At 50.0% G+C, this 24,836-nt stretch overlaps 1 protein-coding gene across 1 annotated transcript in view; it reads left to right on the forward strand.

The window, feature by feature from the left end:
• Positions 1–24,836, forward strand: part of SMARCC1 (SWI/SNF related BAF chromatin remodeling complex subunit C1) — a 95,125-nt gene that overhangs the window by 54,118 nt on the left and 16,171 nt on the right. The window contains exons 22-26 of the mRNA XM_083466660.1: positions 3,621–3,682; positions 5,175–5,289; positions 7,101–7,255; positions 10,088–10,222; positions 17,209–17,470. Of these exons, the coding sequence (XP_083322786.1) occupies positions 3,621–3,682; positions 5,175–5,289; positions 7,101–7,255; positions 10,088–10,222; positions 17,209–17,470 (729 nt within the window). The remainder of the gene's footprint in view (positions 1–3,620; positions 3,683–5,174; positions 5,290–7,100; positions 7,256–10,087; positions 10,223–17,208; positions 17,471–24,836) is intronic.

Below are 24,836 nucleotides of genomic sequence, written 5' to 3' on the forward strand. Positions count from 1 at the left end.
TCCAGAGCGTTCCCTGGTGGCCCACTCTGGCTCTAAATCTTCTTCAGTACAGAATAGCTGGTACCGTATTTTTCGCCCTATAAGACGCACTTTTCCCCCTCCAAAAATGAAGGGGAAATGTGGGTGCGTCCTATGGGGCGAATGCAGGCTTTCGCTGAAGCCTGGCGAGCGAGAGCGGTAGGTGCGCACCGACCCCTCTCGCTCTCCAGGCTTCGCGGACCTCTCCTCAAGCAGCGGGAATGCTCCCGCTGCTTGGGGAGAGTTGCCGGCATCCCGAAGCCTGCGCATCCCGAAGCCCACGCAGACGCGGGTTGCGTTCTGCTCATGTTGCGAACAGGCCTCCGGAACGGATCCTGTTCGCAACCGGAGGTACCACTGTATTCTTATGATAAACATGGCTGTACACATTGGCCTTTCCAACCATTTTTTGAAATGGATTTTTTTTTAAATGAGCCTTTTCAGGTTTGATTTTGTCTCTTCCTCACTCCCTCTGTTTTATGTGTGTCCACGCAGAGCCACAAAACCTTTTATTTTCTTCCTTTCCTTGCAGCTTAGCTTGTTCTGTCCTGGAAGACTAGACGCTAATCCATTTTTTCCCCTGGATGCGGAGCTCCCAGCGGCTGTTCAATATCTGAGGCTTTCAATGAGCTTCCAGCTTTCTATTAGGGAGGGAAATGAATAGCCTGCAAATTTGTTTCCATGGAGCATGGCAGGCTTGAGCTGCAGTGGATGCAGCTCCACATCTGCTCACGTCGGATGTTTTCCGTTGCTGAAAACCTCACTTCAGGGCCTCTTCTGTGCACACATCCTCCCAAGTTGTTCAAGGCAACATATGAGGGGATTTGTGGTTTTTTATTTGTGCGGCAACCCTGTTCGGCTAAGTAGAATATTTGGAGCCAGCTGCACTGCCAAGCAACCCTAGGCAGTGGCCTCTCTCCTGCTGTAAAGGCAGCTAGTTGAATCACATAATCTTAGAGTTGGAAGGGACCCAGTGGTCATCTAGTCCAACCCCCTGCAAAGCTCCTCTTCCTTCGTGCATGTCGCCATCATGTTTTCATTTGCATGCCACTTTCTCACGGCAGGTGCATTCTCAAAGTGGCTCACAACATGCAGAATAAATGAAAACCACATTTCACGATAATACAAACAGGGCACAATTTAAGCAAAACAGTCGCACTAATGTAAATAGGGCAGGCAAAGACCTCGTGTTAGTAGACACCGAAACAATGCCTAACAATAAAATAGGGAACATCCAAATAGCAAAAAACAACAACCCCACCTTCCCTCAGGTAGGGGATGGGGCAAGGCAGGTGAGTAGCTTATCCCTGATGGACAGGCGATGTGCTTCTGCAGCTGAGGAAGGCCGGCGATGGGTGGATCCGTAGGGGATTGGCTAATGATGACAAGGTACTTTTGTTTTTAACCTTCAGGGCTAAAGCCGAATTGCCCGATCTTTATCCAGAAGGCAGGGAGTGCTTGAGACTGATGAGAGTTTAGCGGAGAGTCAGTCAGCACCGAGAGAGCCTCAGGAAGGGCTTTGCAGAAAAGCACAGCACTCAAAAGTTGAGAGCGAATTGCCTCAGCAAACAGGAGATGTATTTGATCAGAGTGTCGTCGCGCTCCAGTGTGGGTTGTCCTGTCTTGGCATGTGGTTTTGTGCAAGAGGGTTTAGTAGCCACTGAGTGAGTGAGCAGTTGCCACCTGGGGGAAGAGGGGAAGCAAACGGCAGACGATTGCGAAGCAGTGCCAGCTGGCTGGAGCAACTGTGGAAATAAGGATATAAAGGGAGACTTTTTAAGAACTTGAAAAGGCATAGAGGCCCCTGTGAAATGGCAGTGGGCAAGTTTGCACAGGCGCTTCATATTCTGTTACAAGCATAATATGGAACACAGTGGGACGAGCAAAGGGAAGCTTTGCTAAAATACCCACCAACAAGTCTTTGCCTTGAGACGCTCTTCTAATTGATCGCTGTGAGAGTTTTATATATCTAATTAACTTGTTTTACAGGCTGTGTGGAGGTGTTGAGTGGCAATTACTTAGGACTGTTTACCCTGAGCCAAGACATTCAATCCTGGGCCCATAAATTATGGCAATTAAGAAAATGTGCATAAACGCACTTAATTTGCTTAATCTATTCTCATTGCCAGAGTTTGGGTTTCTGCATCCAACAGAAGCCGGAACCTCATGCTTTGGAAGAATAATTACGGGTCCCTGTAGCTTACCCCAGGCTTCCAGGAATCGGATGTTTAGGAACACATGTTTCAGGAACTGTTGCAAGATCGTATCGCCGTGTTCCACACGTTATTTCCGTGCCTAAATGATAATTGGAGCAATCCGCCAGAAATGCCAGCACCCATGCTTGCCATTGAGCTAGAGGAGCTTGTGGAGAATTAACCCACCGTAGGGAAGAGTTAATTTTCAGAGAGCCACATACATGCGAGTGGCTGGCTTGTGAGAGCAGGATCCGTGTCACAGCATCTCTCTAGAGTAGGGATGGGCAGTCCTTTTCCTGTTGTTTGGGGGCGGAGCCAGAGGCGAAAGTGTTCTGGATCAGGGAACCTGGAATAAAGGCTTTGCTTCTTCTGTTTTCATTGTGTCTGCCTTAGATTAGATTTCCCACTCCTGTGCAGATCTGCTCAGAAGTACCGTATTTTTCGCTCCATAGGACGCACTTTTTCCCCTTCAAAAAGAAGCACCCCGCGACCCTCTCCCGGCTGGAGAGGTGACGCGCAGCTATGGCAGGAGCCTCTACAGCCCCACGTCACCTCTCCAGCCGGGAGAGCGCGTGCGGGGCTAAAGAAGCACCCCACAACCCTCTCCCGGCTGGAGAGGTGACACGCGGCTATGGCAGGAGCCTCTCTGCTGCGCCTTTCCGCTGCTCCCTGACATGCTCTTTGGGGCTGGTGGTGGGCTTCCCCCCACCAGCCCCAAAGAGCAGGTCAAAAGGAACCTGAAGCCTGGAGAGCGAGAGGGGTCAGTGCACACCAACCCCTCTCGCTCTCCAGGCTTCCAAGGTAGCCGCCTGAACGCACCTTAAACGGCACCTTGTTTTAGAGCGGGAAAACAAGAGGGGGAAAGTTCTTCCCCTCTCTGTGCAGCGCCTCCTGCCGCTTCACTGAAGGGGCGCTGGGCAGAGAGGGGGAGAATTTTTTTTCTTGTTCTGCCCCCTCTAAAACAAAGTGCGTCCTATTGTCCGGTGCGTCCTATGGTGCGAAAAATACAGTAAGCCCCTCTAGGTTTGATGGTCATTACTCTCAAATGGAGTTTAAAAAAAAAAAATATTCAGTGGACCAGTCAATCTGCAAGTGAAAGTAATCTCTATACATACATATACCTATGTAGCACAGACCTACCAGTGTATTCTCAGACCGGTGGTGGGCAGAGGAGCATTGATTCCTGGGACAGGATGACTCGTAATGCTGATCTGATTTGAAAGTTTGATTACCCATGGCCAGCAGGGATTGAGCTGCGATCGCCTTGCTCAATGTGATGATGCTTTGTGAAAGTGCTCCGAAAAACAAAACAAGAGACTTCCATTAGTCCTCTGATGGGTTATCAATAACTGTTCCTGCTGCCACACGGTCAGCTTTGTATTAAGTGTTAATTATTCTGCCTTACAGATGGAGCTGAAGAAGAGAAAATGGAGACAGAGACAGATGGACCACAGGCAGAAAAAGTTAAGGTCTGACTGCTTCAAATGCCATTTTTTTAAATCGTGCAGTGCTTCAAGCATTTGATATGAATTATTACTATTAATAATAATACAGAAGCCTCTGAATGAAAATAAAGCCCCACTTTCACAAGCTCAGAAAGAGTTTGTTTTCACCTATTTTAAGAAAACAGCTTGTTTTCTACCTAAATTAAAATTATGTATTTATTAATTAATGTCCTGCTTAATGCAAAAATCGGCTTCTATTTTTATTTGTTTCATAAAGTTTATACATCATTTTTTTTAAAAAAAAATCTCTAAGCTGTTTTCAGGTATAAAAACCAATTGCACAAGCCTTAAAATATAAACATATGTAATAAAACAATCCCTTTAAAACATATTGCTAAATTAAAGCAGGAGACTTGAGTAGGAAGATTTGAGGGATGCCAAAGTAAACACAGGATTCTTTTGTTTACCTCTGCTACAGAGCAGACAGGTGCCTATGCATATTGAGCTAAATCGGCCTTCGTCAACCTGGTGCCGTGCAGATGTTTTGGACTACAACTCCCATCAGCCCCGGTCAGCCTGCACTCTAGTTGTGACTGATGGAAATTATAGTACAAAACGTCTGGGGAGCACCAGATTGGCAAAGGCTGGGTTAAACCATGCAAAAGCAGTCAATGAAATCCACCAGTTTGGACTTCCAGTATGGGATTTGTTTCATTGGATGTTGTTTTCCCCACTATGCTCTTTTGTTGTTAGAAGGGAATATTTGGAGTCAGTTTTAGGTCCAGTATGCTGTGGGTTAAACCACAGAGCCTAGGGCTTGCCGATCAGAAGGTCGGTGGTTTGAATCCCTGCGACAGGGTGAGCTCTCATTGCTCAGTCCCTACTCCTGCCCACCTAGCAGTTTAAAAGCACGTCAAAGTGCAAGTAGATAAATAGGTACCGCTTCGGCGGGAAGGTAAACGGTGTTTCTGTGCGCTGCTCTGGTTCGCCAGAAGCGGCTTAGTCATGCTGGCCACATGACCTGGAAGCTGTACGCTGGCTCCCTCGGCCAATAAGATGAGCAAGATGAGCACCGCAACCCCAGAGTCGGCCACAACTGGATCTAATGGTCAGGGGTCCCTTTACTTTTTAACACACAGAGAAACTGAAGCCAAGAGTATTCACTGAAGACTCTAAGCTGGCTTTTCTAGTTTGGAGCTTTAGAATCAGTCAAGAGTATTTCTAAATAAGGAAACAATTGCCTTCTAATTTTTTTTAATTTTTTTGGGTATGACATCCCTTGCTATTTCTATTTTTAAAGTGAACACTTGGTGTTCCTAATGCACCGATGTTCTTCAGGAAAGCTATCCTTTATTTTCATGGCCTGCTGTGGCTGTACTTCTGCAGTTATTTGTTTCCTGCTCAGTAACTACGGTTGTCAAGAGGAATACCCCCCCCCCCCAAAGGAAACCTTAAAATTTCGTTTCCCTGAGCTGTTTAATTACAGTACGCCTCCCCCACTTTTCATATCCTCTAGATTGAAAACAAAGGGGACCATGAACTTGGAGATGGAAACAAGGCACAGGAAGGAGACGAGGAGAAAAACGCAGAAAAGGAGCAGGATGGCGACGTCTCCCAGGACTCCAAGCCAGGTACGAAGCTTTGGCTTCGCTCTCCCAGCTGTGCAGAGGCTTTAAAGTGCTTTCCCTGTAGTTCCAGGCATTTTTCATAAAATAAGCTGTAACGAAGGCATTATTCCCCATAGCATAAGTTGCCAACATGGCACCCACAAGGGCTTTCCCTTTGCTCCCTACCCGCCGCCAGTGAAATTAAGGCTTGAAAAGGCTTTCTGTTATAGCCAGTAAAAAGTGGAGGCTTAACTCTCCCCTCCAGGGCTGTAACAAACGAATCCTGAAAACAGCCTGTTTCTGAACTTAAGTTAGGCTTGGGAAAGAATTCCTATTGCAGTTTGGAAGCTCCTTCCAATTCAGGGGTGATTTCTAGGGCAGAAGAGGGGGGAATTGCAGGTGGAGGGGAAAGGATTACATCTTCCGTCCTCAGCACACACACACACACACACACACCCCTTTTGCAGCCGATAGAAAGCTTCTTCAAGTCTAATTATTGCAGAGGTGATACAACTGGGGAGGCAACAGTTAGCGCCTCCGTGACCACTGCCTCTGAAATTAGCTTGGGAAGAAATCTATTGGCTTTAATGGAACCCATTTTTCAAGACTAATCATTGTGTGTGTGTATTAGCAGGGGGGTACCATCCTGGAGTTTAGAGCTGGGAAGGGAAGGTTATCTCTAGCTGCCTCAGCTGCCCTCCCCAGGAAAATACCCCGATTAGTTTAGAAGAAAAGCAAAAATATTTTTTTCCCAGCCTAGTAGCTGCCAGGGGAGAGAAGTGAGAGTGGTTGCAGTGCACAAGTGATTACGGCTGTGGCCTGTGCTCACATGGAGATCCCCACATTTTCTCCAGTTTGCGAATGTGTCCATGGGCGAATAAACATCGACAACCCTTAACTCCACCGTAACATGTCTGCTTTGGATAGAATGCAGTAGTCCATATTCAGGCTTTATCTCACAAGCCTGGCTCAGGCGCTAAATCTTGATTTGAAATCCTTTCATGCTTCAGGCAGGAATTCTTTTCATCTTGGTTGTACACTTTGGGTAACCAATGCTGAGCTGAAGCAGCCCTGCCTAATATGAATTGAGTGTGTTATTTCCTCTTGCTAAGCCATTGGTTCAGCCTTAATCGGAAAGAATAGGTGGGCAGGCTGTGCCCACTTTTTAAGTATCTTGCCGTCGTCTCTGCCTTTCAATTGACAGAAACTCAATAATTTAAATCATGAAAACATTTATGTCCTTTAGAACAATTGAGTCTGCTTTTTTGAAATTTAAATAGTTGGGTCGGGGGATAGGTTTTTAATAATTTCTCTTACCTTTAGTGTTAATTTGCATAGTTGGGGGGGGTGTGGAGAAGGTGAGCTAGTGGAAACCCTTGCCCAAAGCAGCATCATTAGCCAGGTAACAAGAGACGGGTGACAGTCAAATGATTATTTTGCAAATCATGAGTGGGCTAGTATATCCAGTGAGCTGGTTCTGGGTGCTGTTAGGAAGCTGTCTCACTGCAGCAGTCCCTTGACTTTAAACTTGAAAGCCAACATTTCTCTTTCTCAAATGGAAGGGGACATTCTGAATGGCTCCACTGAGCACACCACATCCTTCTTGGGGCGGGCCAAGCCAGAGGTGTCTTATTTTCTCGGCTGTTCTAAGGATTGCACCCAAGACGACAGTTGATCCCAACAAGTGGTTTATTTCCGAGAGTGAAGCTGAAAGTACTTCATGGTCTTATTTTATGCTAGAAGTTTGAGCGCTGCACAAATAATCAGGAGCAAGATGGTGGCATCAGCTGCGCTAAAAGGATGTGCAGGACTAACTAGGGAGTGTTTTCGTTTAGATGAGAAGGAAGCAGACGAGAACAAGGAGAACCTTGATGTGTGCAAAGACAAGGAGGGCGACGCTGGGAAGAAGAGAGTGGAGCACGAAATCTCCGAAGGGAACGTGGCAACGGCTGCAGCTGCTGCCCTCGCCTCGGCTGCCACCAAAGCCAAGGTTTGTCGGGCACAGATTTCCACTGCATCTGGTTTCCGGTGCTGTTCAGGGAACGCTTTTAAAATGACCCCATTGTTTGCAAAGGCACCAATAGAGCTTGTTTCTGCTTCTCATGCCTTTTAAAAATGCACTTTCTGTGCTCCTCGGCTTCAGCTGTATGAATGTTATCATTAAATGAAATTTGTTTCCCTGTGAATGGGTTTGAGGCTGCCATTGTGGGCTTACTAAAAGGCGCAGTGAGAGAGCCTATCCAGAAAGTTTGTCAGCTTCTTTTTCAGCTTTTGATGGGCTATTTCTTTTGGTGGTGAGAAGATTCAAGACCTCAGCCAGGCATTCCTTTCCTCATAAGCCCATTACCGATTCCTTGGGAGGTTAGCCCATTTGAAAACGGAACTTAGAAAGTGTGGCTGAAGGAAGCCCTTGTGTGGAACTTACAGAACCGGAGGAGGAATTTCCTCATTTTTCTGGCCTTCGGCACTTGGCGCAAAATAGATGTTTTCCTCCTGCTCTGTTCTCAGTTTTCCGGTTTCCAGGCTAGCGCACAGAGACCCTCTTTAGCAAGGCTCTCCCCCGTGATTCCCCCTGCCTGCTTCTTTAAAAAGAAGAGTTGTGCCTTATTTGCCTATCACTTCCATCTTGAACAGTGATATCTTCACAGAATGGTAGTATGACGCGTCTCTTGTTAAAGAATGAAACAGAAAGAGATATACCCAACGAATAGAGAAATCAATGGCGAAATAGCATGATCAAGAAATTTGGGGCCGTCATACGTCTTAGTGGAGGGGTCCTTCCCCTTCAAGCACAGATACTCCCACAGCCTGACTTGTACCATCTCCGAGTGCTTGAGACTTAGCCTGAGCAGAGGGCTCTTGCATAACATACGTTGCCGCAAGTGTCCTGTCCATCACAAACTGACGGGTGTCGTTAAGGCAAGCAATACAAATCCGAATAAGGATGAATATTCTGCAAACAGGAAGGGTGGCTTTTCTGCCTTAGCTAAGCCAAGCCTCCTTTTCTTTAAGGTGTGAGTAGAGAAAAGGTGTCTGGCTAATTTGGGAAGGGCCTGTAGCTCAGTGGTAGAAGATCTGATTTGCGTGCAGAATGTCCAAGGTTCAGTCCTTGGCGTTTTCAAGTGAGGCTTAGAGAGTTGCTACGAGTCAGTGCAGTCAGTTTGAATTCCATGGAGACACAGGCATCCTGCGCTCCTAAAAGAGGGAGTCATTACTGGCAGTTTGGTGCTTTCCAAAGCTGGATTGTGGGGCAACCGTGTTCTGCTTTTCTCTTCCAAGTGGAGAAGATGTTGGTGTGCTCAGGTCCTCCTGGTCGGCTTCTTACAGGTACCAGCCACGGTGTGAGCAGGATGCTAAACTAGATTGGCCATTGGCCTGATCCAGTAGGCTCTTAGTAGATGAACCAATCACCCTCCTGGTTTGCATGAAACATCTGGGAATTGTTGCGACCTGTTAGCCAGCCATGTTTGTGTCTTGGGTATGACTCAGTCCCATGTATCAAAATGCACTCTTAGTAGTGCCAGATCAGCTTGACAGCTGTTCCAGAGGTTCCCATGATCATAACTTCAGTGTCAAAGCCCATCTTGGAGTAAATGAAGTTATTAGTGTATTTTTCGCCCTATACGACGCACTTTTTCTCCTCCAAAAATGAAGGGGAAATCTGGGTGCGTCCTATGGGGCGAATGCAGGCTTTCGCTGAAGCTTGGAGAGCGAGAGGGGTCGGTGCGCACCGACCCCTCTTGCTCTCCAGGCATCAGGAAGACATCCGCAGCCTAGGCAGCCCTGCGGGAGGTCCCGCAGGGCTGTCTAGGCTGCGGATAGCAGCCTGCTTCCCGGAGCGCTGGGCACACTGAAAGCAGAGCGCCCAGCGCTTCGGGAACGCATCCACAGCCTAGGCAGCCCTACGGGAGGTCCCGCAGGGCTGTCTAGGCTGCGGATAGCAGCCGGCTGCCCAGCGCGAGGGGTGCCCTGAAGCAGAGCGCCCCGGCACGCCAGGCAGACATCCGGCACGTGGATAGCAGCCCGGCGCGCAGGGCGCCCTGAAGCAGAAAGCCCCTCGCGCCAGGCAGACATCCGCAGCGTGGGGAGCCCTGCACGAGTTCCCCGCAGGGCTCCCCACGCTGCGGATAGCAGCCTGCCGCCCGGCGCGCAGGACACCCTGAAGCAGAGCGCCCCGCGCGCCAGGCAGACATCGGCCAGCCCCACAAGCTCGGGGGACAGCAGGGAGGCGCAGCGCCGCCATCCCGCTCTTCCTCGACCTGGTTCGGCTTCCCCGACCTGGTTTTTGGGGGGAAATAAAGGAAATTTTTCCCCCTTTATTCCCCCCCCCAAAAAAAACACAAAAAACCCTAGGTGCGTCCTATGGGACGAAAAATACGGTACATTAGTGGAAATTTAAACATACTACTTTGTTATAGGTTGTTGTAATGAGCTCCTACGTAAAGTAGTTGTACAGTTTCAATTTCAGTCATCTGCGGGTTAGTACTCCATGCAAGCAGCAGAGGAGGATACATCAGGGGCTACTTTGGCTCTCTGATAAATCTTGGCATTAAACAGATTCCCAAGCAAATACTGTAAATAGCATAAAATTAAGCTACCATTGAACCTTCAGACCTCATGCAGTCTCAGCACCAGCTAGTTCACATTTTCAAATGACTTTGACACCGTATGTTTGATAAGGCCCCTGAAGTCTTAGAGGAAAATGAACTGTTACCAGGTTAGAAGTCAGAAAATGCTTTGTACAAATGAAAAATCGGGGGGGGGGTGCTATTGTTTCTCCTGCACGTAGGTAAGGTGTGTGTGTTTGTGTTTTTCCTCCCAGCATCTAGCTGCAGTTGAGGAAAGGAAGATCAAGTCCTTGGTCGCCCTCCTGGTGGAAACACAGATGAAGAAACTGGAGATCAAACTCCGTCATTTTGAGGAGCTGGAAACAATCATGGACAGAGAGAAAGAGGCGGTAAGACTGGTTGGGGAGGGGCATGTTTATTTTTTATATGGTGCCCCCTGAAAGCTCAGCGGCGTTGGTACTCTGGGGGCTGTGTCAGTTTAAGCTTTTCATCAGCATCGAAATGTTGCCTCTCTCCTGTGCATTGATGATGCCTCCTTGCTTTTGGATAACACACATCTGTACAGATCTACTCTTCATATGGTTTTGAAAGTTTCATTGCATATGCATTTATGGGCTGATTACTTATCTCAGTTCTGCAACTTTGTGGACTTGGTTTTTTCCTGTCCGATTCAAGAAAAATTGGAGAACGGTTTGGGACACTGAGTATCTGAGGATAGTTCCTTCAAAATGGAGTGTGCTAATTTGACAGGTTCTGAACACCCAGAATTCAGTTGCTTTGCCTCTTGTCACTATCCCTTGGATCATTTGGATCAAAAGTAGCTTTGTGTGTATTGGGATATATCAGGGGTCTGCAACCCGCGGCTCCGGAGCCGCATGTGGCTCTTTTACACCTTTGCCGCGGCTCTGGGGCGGATACTAGCGAGGGGAGGAGGCGCATTGTGCGCCCCGACACTCCCCACTTTAGCGGGCGCTGTACTGGCTGTGACGTCGCATGGGGGCGGTGCGTGCGTTAGTCACGCACCATCCTGATGTCACCTTCTCGCCCGCTGTCAGATCGCGGCTCCGGAGATATATTTGTTTTAAATGTCGCAATGGTTTTGCGGCTCCCAGTTTTTTTTTCTTCGGAAACAGGTCCAAGTGGCTCTTTTTGTCTTAAAGGTTGCAGACCCCTGGGATATATCATTAGCAGTTTCTTCCACCACCCTTCACAGGACCCTCAAATGCCAGCCTAATTAGATTCCCCTTAGAAGTTGCAGGAGCGGTGTCTAGGATTGGACCTTGGTGAGACTGCAAAAGGGTGTAACTTGGGGCAACTGCTAGGTTGATGCTAATGGATGGAATCCTTGGGCACCTCCATGGGCTCTTCTTGCATCCGACAGCTGTCTTGGACAGCACCTCTGCATTGCAATAAAAGTTAGAGAGGAAGCCTATAACTAGTTAAATTGAAACATCGTGCAATAAAGCACCGTCCACCTAGGAGCTTAGCCCAGGTTTCAAAATCCAGGTCAGTTGCAGTGTTTTGATTTGCTTCAAGAAGAAGTCAGAAGATGGACTGCTCTTTCCCTCTGTATGGGCAGAGCAGACCCACAGAGCAGGGGGTTGGACTAGATGACCCTTGGTGTACCTTCGAACTCTGCGATTCTGTGGCATTCTCTTCAGCTCGGTTTCTGTGACGGCATTTGTGAACCTGGTGCCCTTTAGATGTTGGACTATGGCTCCCATCAACCCCAAATGACTGTGCTGGGTAACCCCTGTCCATTCTGTGTAGGGCTTGTTCTCTTTCTCTTTCTCTTTCTCTTTCTCTTTCTCTTTCTCTTTCTCTTTCTCATCACACAATACTTGCATCTTGTTTCTTTCTGATCAAGGGGTCTGGAGGCCAAGTGAATTGGGGCCTTGGGTTTCATGCAAGGGAAGGAATAGGCAAGGAGGAGCTTGTGTCCTCTTAGGGACACCCCCCTCCGTGTTGAGAGGATGTTGGCATTAATAGGTCCGCCAGGTAATTCTGCTTGACTGCTTGCCTGGATGAGGACAGCTTGTTCCCCTGGTTTGGCACTGAATGGGGAGGTTAAGAACTTAAGAAGAGCCCAGCATCCTGTTCTCACAGTGACTAACTAGGTGCCTGTGGGAAACCTGCAAGCGGGCTTGAAGCACGGTAATCATTCTGGACCAAAAACCAGCAACTGTCTGCCCCACCCCCTCTCAGGACATCCTGAGCTTCTCCCGCTTGTCATCTTGTCCTGGACTGGGAAAATTAGCAGTGAGTGTGGCAGCTGTCTGTCAGAGAGCAGGGAGAATTATTTTCCAAGGTTGGAACGCTTAAAGGATATGTGTTGTCCGGATTCTGATGCGTAATAACTTCTAGGTTCTTCTGCCCTCTTCCTTCAGCTTTCCCCCTCCTTTAGGGCCACACTCAACTACCTAGCAGGTGTGGTGGTTGTGGTTTTTAACAGCTTAGATAGCCAGCATGAGGGGGACCCAAGCCAGGTTAGAATGGTGGGCTGTGGGGGAGTCTTTAACACATTCCCCCTGATGCCATGATGCTGATCAGAATTTGTCTATACTGACTGGCAGTGGCTCTCCCCGATTCCTGGCAGCACATCAGCCTTACCTGGAGATGTGGGGGTTTGAGTCTGGGTCCTTCTGCATGCAAAAACAGGTTCTCTGCCACTGCATTTTCCTGCTGGCATTTATCACCTGACGTACCAGATTGCCAAGACAGGCTGCATCTTTCTGGCTCAGCCCCGTGTCAGGAGGTGTGTTGTATCTTCCACTCCCCAACACCAAAAAAATAAAAATCTGTATCTTCAGCTCTTTTGCTGAGCATCTCTGCCTTGCTCCTCCCCACCAGCTCACAGACCCTGCTGCTGATTGGCAGATAAGGTAAGAGCTGTTGCTAAGGGGGAGATTCTCCCTGGGTTCCCATATCTTTAAGGAAAATCCTCTGTTGCATCAGCCATTCTCACTCCATCTTCAGGCATCTGATATTCTGTCTCTTTCCAAGCAGACTTTCTCATTTGTAAATTTCCTTCCAAAAAGCTCCCAGCGATTAAAAAAATGCAGCTTTTAGTTTTTTCCTGTGGGTCAGTTGCCCAAAACCTCTTGTAGCACAATAAAGGCTGTTTCCTTGTCGTTTCGAAGTGGGGAGCAGAGGAGGGGAGTCAACAGGTTTGTGCATAATATGATCTAATTTGTAAACCGAAGCCGTTTTAGGGCTGTCAGCCCAAATTGTATTCTGAGTCAAGAGCACTTGTTAATCCAGAAATTGTGACAGAGTGTATTACGATGTACAGTTGACAGTGACATGTGGGGGGTGGGGTTCTTCTTTCCTGATTCCTGGAGCAGCGTTTTCACTTGTGTGCCTGCCTAGTGCCAAGATAAAAAATTTCCACTTGCAAGATACCATTTTAAACAATGAAGTTACAACTTGGGTAAAGCCACCCAGCGAATATGAACCGAGACCGAATTCCAGTGCACACTGCGCAGCAGAATCCCCCTGGCTGTTATTTGAGAGGCTGCACAACAGGCTGAACTTGCCCTGCCTCCCTCCCACCATTTGGAGATGCAGAGTGTGTGAGCTGAATTCAGGACCTTGTGCAGAATTTTACAACCTCAGATCCTGCTCTATTTCCTATTTTCATTAAGTTTCAGAAAAGCCCGGGTTGTATCTGTCTTCCCACATGACTCTCTCTTTTTCTGGACCCCTGCCTCCTTCCTTTCATTGGTCATACCTTCCCAAAGTAATAATACTCAATATTTTTGGGGGGGGAAACAGCAGTTGTATAAACCAAACAGATGCAGGCGTTTGTGCTTTCCGTTTGGCATTTGCATGCGAATCTCTAGTTGCCACATCTGGGTATCTATGGCTTGGCATGTAGCATTTGTGGCTTCTGCTGCAGCCTTGGTTAGGCAGCCTGATTCTTGTCATATAAAGCCCGCTTCAAGGCAACCTTTCCCAATTACAGATCCTGAAAGCCTTGCTCACTGTCAGCCCTCCCTGGCCCAATTGGATTGCTCCCTTTGATTACTGTCACCGCTGTGAGCAGAATCTCTGCTCCTGCCCAGCTTTTGCCGTCATGCGCTGAGTGCCGTGCAGAGCTTGATCTTGGTGTGATTTTTCTCTCGTCGCTTTCTACGTGACCTCGAAAGGCTACCAAAGGCTAGTGTGCTGAGATGAATTTGCAGTTAAAATGTCAATATGAGGAGGGTCCTGTCTTGGTGCTATCTTCCCAAGAAGGTCGACAAGTCAGTTCTTGACTAAACAGCTGGTGGTGGGCAACCTCCAGTCTGCGGGGCTATGTGGACCCACCAGACCTCCCCTTTTGACCCATGGGGCTGCCATGGCCAAGCGAGCCCTACCTGCCTACACCTGTCACCATCGATGGCAAAGGCAGGACTTGGACAGGAAGGACTTTGCAGGCACTACAGATCAGCTGGTTGTTTGTGCCTGCAAAGCTCTTTGCGCATTGCCTGGGCGGTCCTGTGCGCGCTACTTTGCCCTGGAAGCTTGGTTTCAAACTGCAGGCAAAGGCAGGTCACCCAGAGTCATTTGCACCAGGTGATTTACTTGTGGGTGGCCCCTGACTTGTGGGGATGTGGGCAAGTTTCCTGCCTCTGACCGAGAGGCGTTCAGGGCTTTGGGGCTGAAAGGCTGCTCTGCCTCTGCTATGTCTACATAGAATAGTTCTGTGTTCTGTGTTGCCTCTCAGACTGTAGCAAACCAACTTCTTCTTAGCCTCCTTCCTGCTGGCCACCAGTCACTTCATCTCTTCTACTTTCCAAGCCTCTCCTATTGTCTCCTCCATTCAACTCCTGCGGCATAAAAGTTATGTTCTTATCTGCTGCATTTTTATCCCACCTTTCCCTCCAAGGAGCTCCAGGTGGTGGACATGGTTCCGCGCCCCCTCATTTAATCCCCACAACAATCCCGTGAGGTGGGTTAGGCTAAGAGGCAGTGACTGGCCCAAGCTTCATGGCTGAGTGGGGTTTTGAAACCCTGACACTCTATTCCCAACACTCTTATCCGCTGTGAAACACTGGCTTGCTAAAATTCTCTCTTTTAAAATTCTGTTCAAGAGCTTTACTTGCATGTTTCGTACAGCACCTAGAATACGCTGCCCACTAAACGCATGCATGCATCTGTGGCAATTGCAGTTTCTTCCTCCCCGCACCCCTCGCCCGCCACAGAGATTGCACATGGCAAAACTGCTTGGAGAATGTAGCTTTCATCTGCACTGGTAGAGGTATTGCCCAATTGTACCCTTTTAGGGTTGTCGTCCCCCCATATGAACCCACATGGCTGCATTTGCTTTTTGTATGACCCTAAAGAGCTGCTGCGTGTTTCTAGCTAGCTATTTGCCCCACTAGGGAAGAATGAGGCGGCCAATTTTGGCAGTGCTGTAGCTCCAAAGAGCCGTGATTTGGAAGGAGAAGCGTGTGTGTGTTTCCATCGCAGAGAGCTGCCACAACAATGCTGCTTTATTAAGCCTTCCTCTCGGAGCAGTTTCAGCTGTGAAATTGCCCCCCAGCTATTGAATCGTGTGTTTTTTTCTTCCCACACACCATTATTATCACTGGTGAATCCTTGGAAATATGTGTCTTGTTTATCCAAGGAGAAAGGAAGGCATATTAGCACAAATAAAATGCACCGTAGTTGTTGCGTGCTGCAGAGGCCACCCCACCACCCCAAGTACTGGAATGCAGCTGTGAGCACTCTCCCAGAAGGATGGTGCCCTGCGTGGTTGAGATGAGCTTTAACCACATGGTGCAGTGAGAACATGGGAGTGCAAGGGAAATGCGTCAGGCAAGTTGTCCTGTTCTAATCCTCGATATGGATTGAAATCCAGGATGCTTCCTATTTTGGGGCCGGCACCTGCCAGCCGGACACGGCACAATGGGCCCCCGCTTCTCACAAATGAATACCTGGGGTCAGCATTACTGTTTCTTTATACTTAATGTTCTGACTGCCCTGTTTCAAAAAGACTGTTGCAGAGCAGGACAGGGGGCAGAAAAGGGCAAGCAAAATGGCCAGGGGTTTGGAGAACATCTTCTCTATCAAGGCTAATGTGTTGAGGGCTTTTTAGTCGAGGGGCGGCGGTGGGGGGGGGAGAGATCACCAATGGGGAATGTTATAAAACTTGTGAGAGGTATGGAAGAAGCAGATAGTTTTTCCTCCCCTTTTCTATAATACTTGCATTTGGACACATCCAATGAAATTGGCAGCAGATTCAGGATGGAATAAGTAGCGTTTTATAGTGTTTAAATATTTAGTATGAAATGTTTTAATTCGTAAAGCATTTATAGATTACCTTTCATATTAAATAGCTCTTGTTGACACCTGTCTGTCTCAAGAGATAACTTAGTACGCCTCCAGCGCTGAAGGTCAAGCTGCTGGAGAATAACAGCGCCCGCTGTGGGTGCAGAGACTGGTAACTCATAACTGCTGCCTCCCACATTGGGTTTTTGCTGCCTCAGCAGCACCGAAGCGACTTCTCCGGGGCGCAGGCCTGGGCAATGTGTCTGGAGGTCCTGGGCTGCACAGACGACAAGACCCACCCACCCTATCCTCATGGATGCAGTCCAAAAGAAAGCAGAGCAAGACGTTTGGCAATGCTGTTTACAGCATAAAATGAGTTGGATAGCTCAGTTAGTTAGTGTGGTGATGACTACACCAAGGTTGCAGGTTCAATCCCCATAAGGGATAGCTGCATATTCCTGCATTTCGGGGCGTTGGACTAGATTATCCTCAGGATCCCTTCGAACTCTAAAATTCTATTTGATAAAGCTTTTACGACACAATAAAAAAAAAAGAAAATTGAAGTTCTAATTGCACAGATTACAGAATATACCCCCTCAGGGTGAGGTGATGGCTTTAAAGGGGCATTAGTCCAGAAATGGGGATGGCGGCGCTCAAGATCTAGTTGAGCCTCGGCGGTGTCATTTTCCATAATGGATGTGTTGGTTTAGTTCAGGAGGTTGTGGCCTGGAAAGGTTTGGGTGCCACTGCTTTAACCGAATACAGTGGTACCTTGGGTTAAGTATTTAATTCGTTCCAGAGGTCCGTTCTAAACCTGAAACTGTTTTTAACCTGAAGCACCACATTAGCTAATGGGGCCTCCTCCTGCTGCCGCGCCACCGGAGCACGATTTCTGTTCTCATCCTGAAGCAAGGTTCTTAACCTGAAGCACTATTTCTGGGTTAGTGGGGTCTGTAACCTGAAGCATATGTAACCTGAAGCGTATGTAACCCGAGGTACCACTGTATCAAGGAATGCTGTACTGTACAGACTTGTATGCGGAAGGAAAAGCACAAGGGGTTTTTTATAGCTTGGCTTTCAGTCAATACACAGCTGTGAATCTCTCCCTTTCCCCCATCAGCTGGAGCAGCAGAGGCAACAGCTGCTGACGGAGCGCCAGAACTTCCACATGGAGCAGCTGAAGTACGCGGAGCTCCGCGCCCGCCAGCAAATGGAGCAGCAGCAGCACAGCCAGAACGTCCAGCAGTCCCACCAGCATTCCAGCGGCCCTGGCATGAACCCTCTGGGGACCCCCAGCCACCCGGGCTTCTTGTCTCACCAGCAGCCTCCTCCGTATCCCATGATGCACCACCAGATGCCCCCTCCTCACCCACCGCAGCCAGGTAAGGGCTGGGAAACACACACACCCCTTTGTGCTTTTGGTGGAAGTTTGGAAACGGGTCTGAGGCTGGACTGTGGAGATGTGCCGGGTTCAGCAGGTAAGTACAGTGGTGCCTCGCAAGACGAAATTAATTCGTTCCGCAAGTCTCTTCGTCTTGCGAGTTTTTCGTCTTGCGATGCATGGTTTCCCATAGGAATGCATTGAAAATCAATTAATGCGTTCCTAGGGAAACCGCCTTCAGACCAGGTCCGGGGACAGTCTGTCCCCGGACCTCTTCTGAAGGCTGGGGGGGGGGACAAGGGCTTTTCTTCCCACCCCCAGCATTTTAAAAAACCCCGGGACAGCGGAGGACTTCTCCGCTGTCCGGGCGATCTTAAAATGCTGGCGGGCGGCATTTTAAAATCGCCCCGGGACAGCGGAGGACTTCTCCGCTGTCGGGGGCGATTTAAAAGCCCCTGGGAAGGCAGGCAGGGGGGACAAAGACTTTCGCCCCCCGCCCGCCTTCAGAAGGTGTTCCCGCCCCGCTTCGGAGCAGCGTTCCGAAGTGGGGCGGCTGGGGCAGGTGTTCCTGCCCCCCCGCCCCGCTTTGAAACAGCCGGCCTTCAGAAGAGGACCCCTCCAGAAGGCCGGCGGGGGGCAAAAGTCTTTGCTCCCGACCGCCAGCATTTCCCTATGGGCTTTCGTCTTGCAATGCAAGCCCATAGGGAAATTCGTCTTGCGAAGCGCCTCCAAAACAGAAAACCCTTTCGTCTTGCGGGTTTTCCGTCTTGCGAGGCATTCGTCTTGCGGGGTACCACTGTATGCTTATTACAACTGCAGCGATTCTGCAGACTCCTTCCCCCAGAAATTCATAGCTTTGTGGCAAAAAATGGGCACAAAGAAATAGCTGAGAGGGAGCAATGTGCCTGCACGCTTGGGACACATCCATGTGTAGAAGTGTCGGGTTTTGCTTTAAGTTTGAAAGCTAGGTTTTCTCAAGAAGCCAAGTAATGGGCCCAGAATACATTGTTTGCTCTGCAAGGGGCACACATCACTCAGAGCCCTAGGTTTTGGAGCGTTGGGAAACATCAGGCCACTTTATGATGTACAGGTCCTGCAATTCTGGATCTTAAGTACCTCTCGTGCCATTTCCCCACACTTCATTATCGAAAAAGGGTTATTCCGATCTGGATAACTCTGAGAGAGACAGAGAGAGCACCTTTCCTCATAGCTGGCTTTGCACACTACCGTTTTGTGTAATTTCATCATGACCGCTTTTCATCTCCTCATTTTATATCTTCCATTTCCTGGCCTTTTGTAAGAGCCCCACTTGAGCACGCTTCTCCACACCTGTCAATCCATCAGCACTCTGGAGGCCGATGAATGAAAGAGGGCAAGCCTTCCATCAGATTACAGTGCCCTGGAAGGGGGGGGGCAGTGCCATTCTAAGCAGGGGCTGCTTGTTCTGTTTGCTTAGCTGCCCCACACCAGACATGGCGTGATACACATGCGCTAGCACCAGTGCCTCACGACGCCCTGTGGAAAGTACTCGAGGGAGGCTTCTTCAAATCCAAGCCCTGTCTTAATATACTGAACCCAAGGCATCACCTCGTGATGAACCTTTTCCCATAACCTCTCAGGAGAGGATTAAACAGCACATAACCTCCTGAAAGTAACTTAAGACAAGCAGCTCTAATGTGCCAATTGTGTGTGCGCCAACAACTGCTCTGAGAAGCCAAAAGCATCTAAAGGAGTGTAGTTCATGCTGCCTTCAGTTTCTGGAGTGCAGTCTCTCTCTCTCTCTCTCTCTCTCTCTCTCTCTCTCTCTCTCTCTCTCTCTCCCTCCCTCCTCACCACTACTGTTGCCTTGATAAAATACTTAGTGGATCAGTGTTATTTATAGTTAGCATGTTCATCTAAATCAATGTTTCCCAAATTTTGGTCTCCAGGACTACAAGCTCTGTCATCCCTAGTTAGCAAGACCCATAGTCGGGGATGATGGGAATTGTAGTTCAAAAAAAGCTGGAGATCTGAGTTTGGGAAACCCTGATCTAAATTATTGTTTGCGGCTTGGACTAGACCCTTGGGATCTCTTCCAGCTCTACAGTTCTGCATAACGGATGCCTGGGCTTCTTCGCCCTGAACGTAGGCATGCTCTTCTGGAAGAAGTTGCAAACCTCAAGATCCTAAAGCAGTTTGTTCTCCGGGAAGAAACATGAACAGATCCATGAGCAGGGAAGGCAGGAGTAGATTTTATAGTAGTTTGAAGTATGGGATCAGGAAAAGGGTGGTCGCTTGGAGTGCTGTGCAGTGAAATAGTTAAAATGGGAAGAGGAAGCAGCAAAGAACACCATGGCAAGGCTGTTCCGATGGGGCGACAACAGATGGGGAGGCGCAAGCAGAAGAGGCAAATTGTCAGGTACACGATTCTTTCTGGGTAAACTGTTATATGTTGTTAGAAATCCAGGCCTGTCCGTTCTCATCAGTGGCGCTGTGCTTGTAGGCCTGCGGTGCCAGAAAACATGAGCAACTGAAGCCAGATGGATTTATTTTGCTCAACCTCTTTTGCTCCAGTACCCCAGAAGTCTGTGCCTCTTAGCAAATGCGAGTCCTCTAGCAAAACTAATTAAAACCTGGAATGAAGGCATGGTTGGGAAAATGACCTGTTAACAGCCTTCTTCCCCTGAATGACTGGCACAGACTTCATGGTAGACTGTGGTTGTCCAAATGAGTGGCAGGGATGAGCATCTTCCTCACAGCAATGTCAGAGGAATGAGCAACAAAGGTTGCCCCATTGTGGGGGGGCTTCAGCGCTCTTTGCTGTATAGGAGGGATGCAGGAAACTTCCCTCCGTTGGGCAAGCCTGCAGTGACCTCCAGTTTAACCTGGAGCCCCCTAGTTTAGAGTACAACTCGCATCATCCTTGACCCTTCCCCAGGCAGGCTGGAGCTGATGGGAATTGTAGTCCAAAATAACTGGAGGACAAAAGATTGGGGCAGCTGATTTTAATTCCACCCCGTACAAAATGCTTGCACAATGGATGAGAGTTCAGAGAAAGCACAAGTGTTCTCCTCAACTGCACAAACCATCACAATCTTCCCCATGAAGAGAAGAAAATCATGTCGCAAGCACCTTATTAGATCTGCCGTGGGCAACCTGTTTTATTATATTATAGTATCTTTTTATCATATTCGACTTTTATTATTTTTTGTTATGCTCAAGGGCCACATTCACTCTTGGCCAGTCCTCTGCAGGCTGCCTATCAATAGAGGGTTTGGTCAGAAAACCCACCCCCCACACGGTCACATTCAGGCTCTTTCTGGTAGTACACATCAGTTGTACACACTCTGCAAATCCTAGCACTGTGTCTCCTTTATTTATTATTATGTTCATTGCCACTGCCAAAATCAGTAAGCCCTTGGGAGATCAGAAAAGTCTGTGTGCGTGTGTCAGATCAGACTTCTGAACAGGCAGTTAAGTCACCCTGTGTTAGACATTATTTGAAGCTGTCAAAGGCAGGCAGCACCACAGTCCTTTGTTTTCCTTCTGTAAACTTGCCTAGGCTTGTTGTTGTTGTCTGGGCTTGTTGTTGTTGTTTATTATCTGGTTCTACCTTCCCCACCCCACTGCCCAGTTGTACAACTCCGCCATGTACAACTGCATATATGTGACCAGCACAGAGATGTCTGTCCTAGCCTCAAACATGTTAGACCACGGTATCTGAGTAGAATCTCACCACCTCTGCTGCCCTAGAGCAGTGTTTCCCAACCTTTTTTGGGCAAAGGCACACTTGTTTCATGAAAAAAATCTCGAGGCACACCACCATTACAGCCCCGTGACGTCAGCGCGCAGCGTCACGCCGGGATGGACATGAATTGCTAGCAAATTACATAATCACCTCCTTGAGGGCTGGCTCATCTTCTCCGAAGGCAGAACCCCATTAATTAACAGCACAGACTCACGCCATAGCCAAGACGAGGGGGGAAAACCTCAGTCATGCACAGTCATGCACATGTGGGGGCTAAATGAGGACGAAGACCGGGCAGAGAGCAGGGTTCAAATCACCCCACCTGGCCAGGACAATCCCTGGGTGCTCTCTTGGGCCACTCGCCTGACCCACCTCGCAGGGCTGTTGTTGCGAGGATAACACCGGGAGACCCACGCGCGCCCCCGGGAGCTCCTTGGAGGAGAAAGCGGGCGATGAATGCAATGCACGAAATATAGAAGAGGCGACCAGGTTTTGCAGGTGAGGGGCCCCCGCCAGCCTCTGCTTCCAACACCCGGCGCAACGACGCCGAAGTTTCCCCCCGGGCTCGGCTCGGGGAGCAGCGCTGCTCCCCCCGCAGCTCCCCTTCGCCCTCCCGGCTCTCTCTGCCGCCCACTGGGGACCCCCCTCACCTGCCAAGTCCGGAGCGCCGGTGGAAGTTGCATGCATGCATGCAGGGCACCGTGTTGCCATTGCATTGCACTGCACTCCATGCAACGCCTGCACGCAGTCATTGCCTTGCACGCCCGCCAAGGGGTCTCCCCGCGGTCCGATGCGTCCCCTCTGGCGCGGATGCAGCATTGCAAAAATAAAAAAACCCCGATGCAGCCCTACCTGGGGGGCAGCCTCCGCCGCTCCGCCTCCGCGGGGATCCCCGGGCTCCATCCTGCCGCCCGATCTCCGCGGGGGCGCAGGCAGGCTGCGCGGGGTCTGCGCGGAAGAGCCCCTGCTCGCCCAGCCGCCGCCGCTGCGCTCATTCCATGGCCGGGAGAAGAGCGCTTCAAACAAAACGCCCGGCCCGCCAGGCCACGCTGGGAAACGTAGTTTGTGCACCCCGCGCGGGCGCGGAGCCCAAGGGCGAGGGGACTACGGATCCCGGCAGCCCCCGCGCCGGGGAGGGAGGGGGAGAGGCCGGGTGCAGGGATGGAGGGACGGGTGGGCGAGCGAGTGAGTGAGTGGCAGCCGCCAAGCCTTGGCCGAGAGCCAGGAAGGGCCTCCCCGGAGGAGGAGGAGGGAGGCGCAAAGCGTGAGGGAGGGAGAGAACCCCAGGGGTCATCTAGTGACGGCGCCCCAATCGAAAATTTGACTTTTTTTTAAAAAAAAATCTTTCATTTTTTTTTATTTTTCCCGCGGCACACCAGGCAACATCTCGCGGCACACTAGTGTGCCACGGAACAGTGGTTGGGAAACACTGCCCTAGAGGCACTGTAACTTGCCAGTGTTGGAAACCAAATACCCAAGGTTAGGCAGGTGCCCTGCTCCAGCAGAGCTGCTCCGGGACTCATTCTTTTGTCAGCGACCAAATGCGCTTGTAACACATGGTTTATTGTGACACAGCAAGTTTTGAATCTGTCTGCTAAACCGTGGTTCCCTGCACAACACACGGTAGGCCTCCCGTACAACCATGGATTAAGGAGACCACCCTGAACACCTATGAATTGTACTGGAGTCCTCTCACACTCCTCCCAGAAGAAGCATTACGGGAAGTCACAGTAGGGGAGAGGTTTATCAGAGGCATCTGGCTGGCCACTGTGAGAACAGCATGCTAGACTAGGTCGGCCATTGACCTCATCCAGCAGGTGGTTCTTACTCAGTACAGGCAATGACCATTTTACGTGCGTTCAGTATGTGCAACGACACGCGTGTGCATTGCTGTGAACCCAGAAGTGACTAGGAAAAGGGCAAAAACAGTCCCGAAAGAGCGCAGAAAAGGTGAAAACTGCACGGAAACGACACCTAGCAATCCCATGAGCCTTTGCAGGTGCAATGCCAGGAGCCCTTGCACTGGCAATGGAGGCCTGTGGAGAGTTTTGAGGGTCTTTGCAGGCTTTTCCGGTGGTGTTCCCAATACACACAATTTCACTTACAACGAGTGGTGCCTCAGAACGCAACCCTCGCGTAAAATGGTTGTTGCCTGTATCTGGTGTGTTCTGTTCCTTCCGCACTCTGATCAGCTGGTCCTCCGACTCCCACCTTGTTCTCCTGCTGTGTCTCCGCCTGCAGTTCCCTTGACCTCCAGCTCACCAGGTGTGCGCTCCGTGCCCCAGGTAGTCTGTGCAGGGTGAGCTTGTGTGTCACCTGTTCATCTGCAAAGGGTAAGCTGCAGCTTGCACTTGCTTGCTTGCCTGCCTGCCTGTTGGATTTCTGCAAGAGTGATCCTGGCAGCGTGGAGAGATAGGCAGGCTTGCGAAGCCTCTGCAACCATCCCCAAACGACTTCTCTGTGAAAGGAAGAGGAGGAGGAGGCCCCAAGGCAGAAAGCACACACACAGCTTGACCTCCTTCCTCGGCTCCGTCACAGTGGCCTGGGAAAGGTTGCGCACCTCTTACCCCCACCCCCGGCAACCATTCCCTGGCAGGCTTGCCTTTGCCCCCTGGTGACACGTAAAAAAGCAGAACCGCTAATCCGGCAGAGCATGCAGGGAAGCGTGGGGCTCGGAGTCTCTTGCTGAAGTGACGGGCAGGTCTAGAGCAGTGTTTCCCAAACGTTTTTGGGCAACGGCACACCTGTTTACTGAAAAAAAATCTCGCGGCACACCACCATTAAAGCCCCGTCCCGTGACGTCAGCGCGCAGCGTCACGCCGGGAGGGACGCACAAAAGTGAAAGTTTTTTCCCTCGGCAGCTCCTCTCAGCTGCGCTCAATCCGCCTCGGAGCGCAGGAGCGATGCCTCTCTCTGGCTCTCCCTCCGCGCAGGCTGAGGGAGGGAGGGAGGGGCGCGTGTGACCCGTCTCTGCTGGGAGACCAAACCCAGCGAGGCAGAGTCGCGCGGAGGCGCCCAGGCAGCGCTGCCGGCTGCGAGGAGGAGCGCCAGGCAGCAGCAGGAGGCGCGGCCTCTCCTCGCCGCCGCCGCCCCGCCTCTCGCCGCCCGACTCGCCCGCCTCCCTCCAGGCATCTCGCGGCACACGAGGCAACGTCTCACGGCACACTCGTGTGCCGCGGAACACCGGTTGGGAAACACTGGTCTAGAGAAAAGATAAGGGGCTCGTAAAATTCTTACTGGCCAAGAAGAAAGGGGGTGGGTGGATAGCTATGGTTTACAGTCAGAGCATTTTGTTTAAAATGTTTCTACGTCGTCCTTCGTCTCACCGGATGAAGAACAGGCATTTGGCGGGGGTGGGATCCTTCGTATGAATCAGAAATTGCGAGGTAGCAAAAGTCGTAAGGCAGGTAGAGGCAACACAGCTGCTTGCAGCACCTTAACCTAGCGCTGAAAAGTAGCGCCCACAAATTGAGACCTCCAGGGCTGGCTGAGCTGCTCCTCCCGTGTCCTTGTGACTTTTCTTACGGTTCATGTAATCCCTTTCAAATCCAGACCTCGTTATTCTGTTGGGTAGCTTCTGGTTCAAAGCTTGTTCCCTGGAGAGAAACTAGTCTACGTGCCGTTGGACTTCAGCTGAACC

The sequence above is a fragment of the Podarcis liolepis genome (genome assembly GCF_965112155.1).
Source record: "Podarcis liolepis genome assembly, chromosome: 12".
NCBI classification, from domain to species: domain Eukaryota; kingdom Metazoa; phylum Chordata; class Lepidosauria; order Squamata; family Lacertidae; genus Podarcis; species Podarcis liolepis.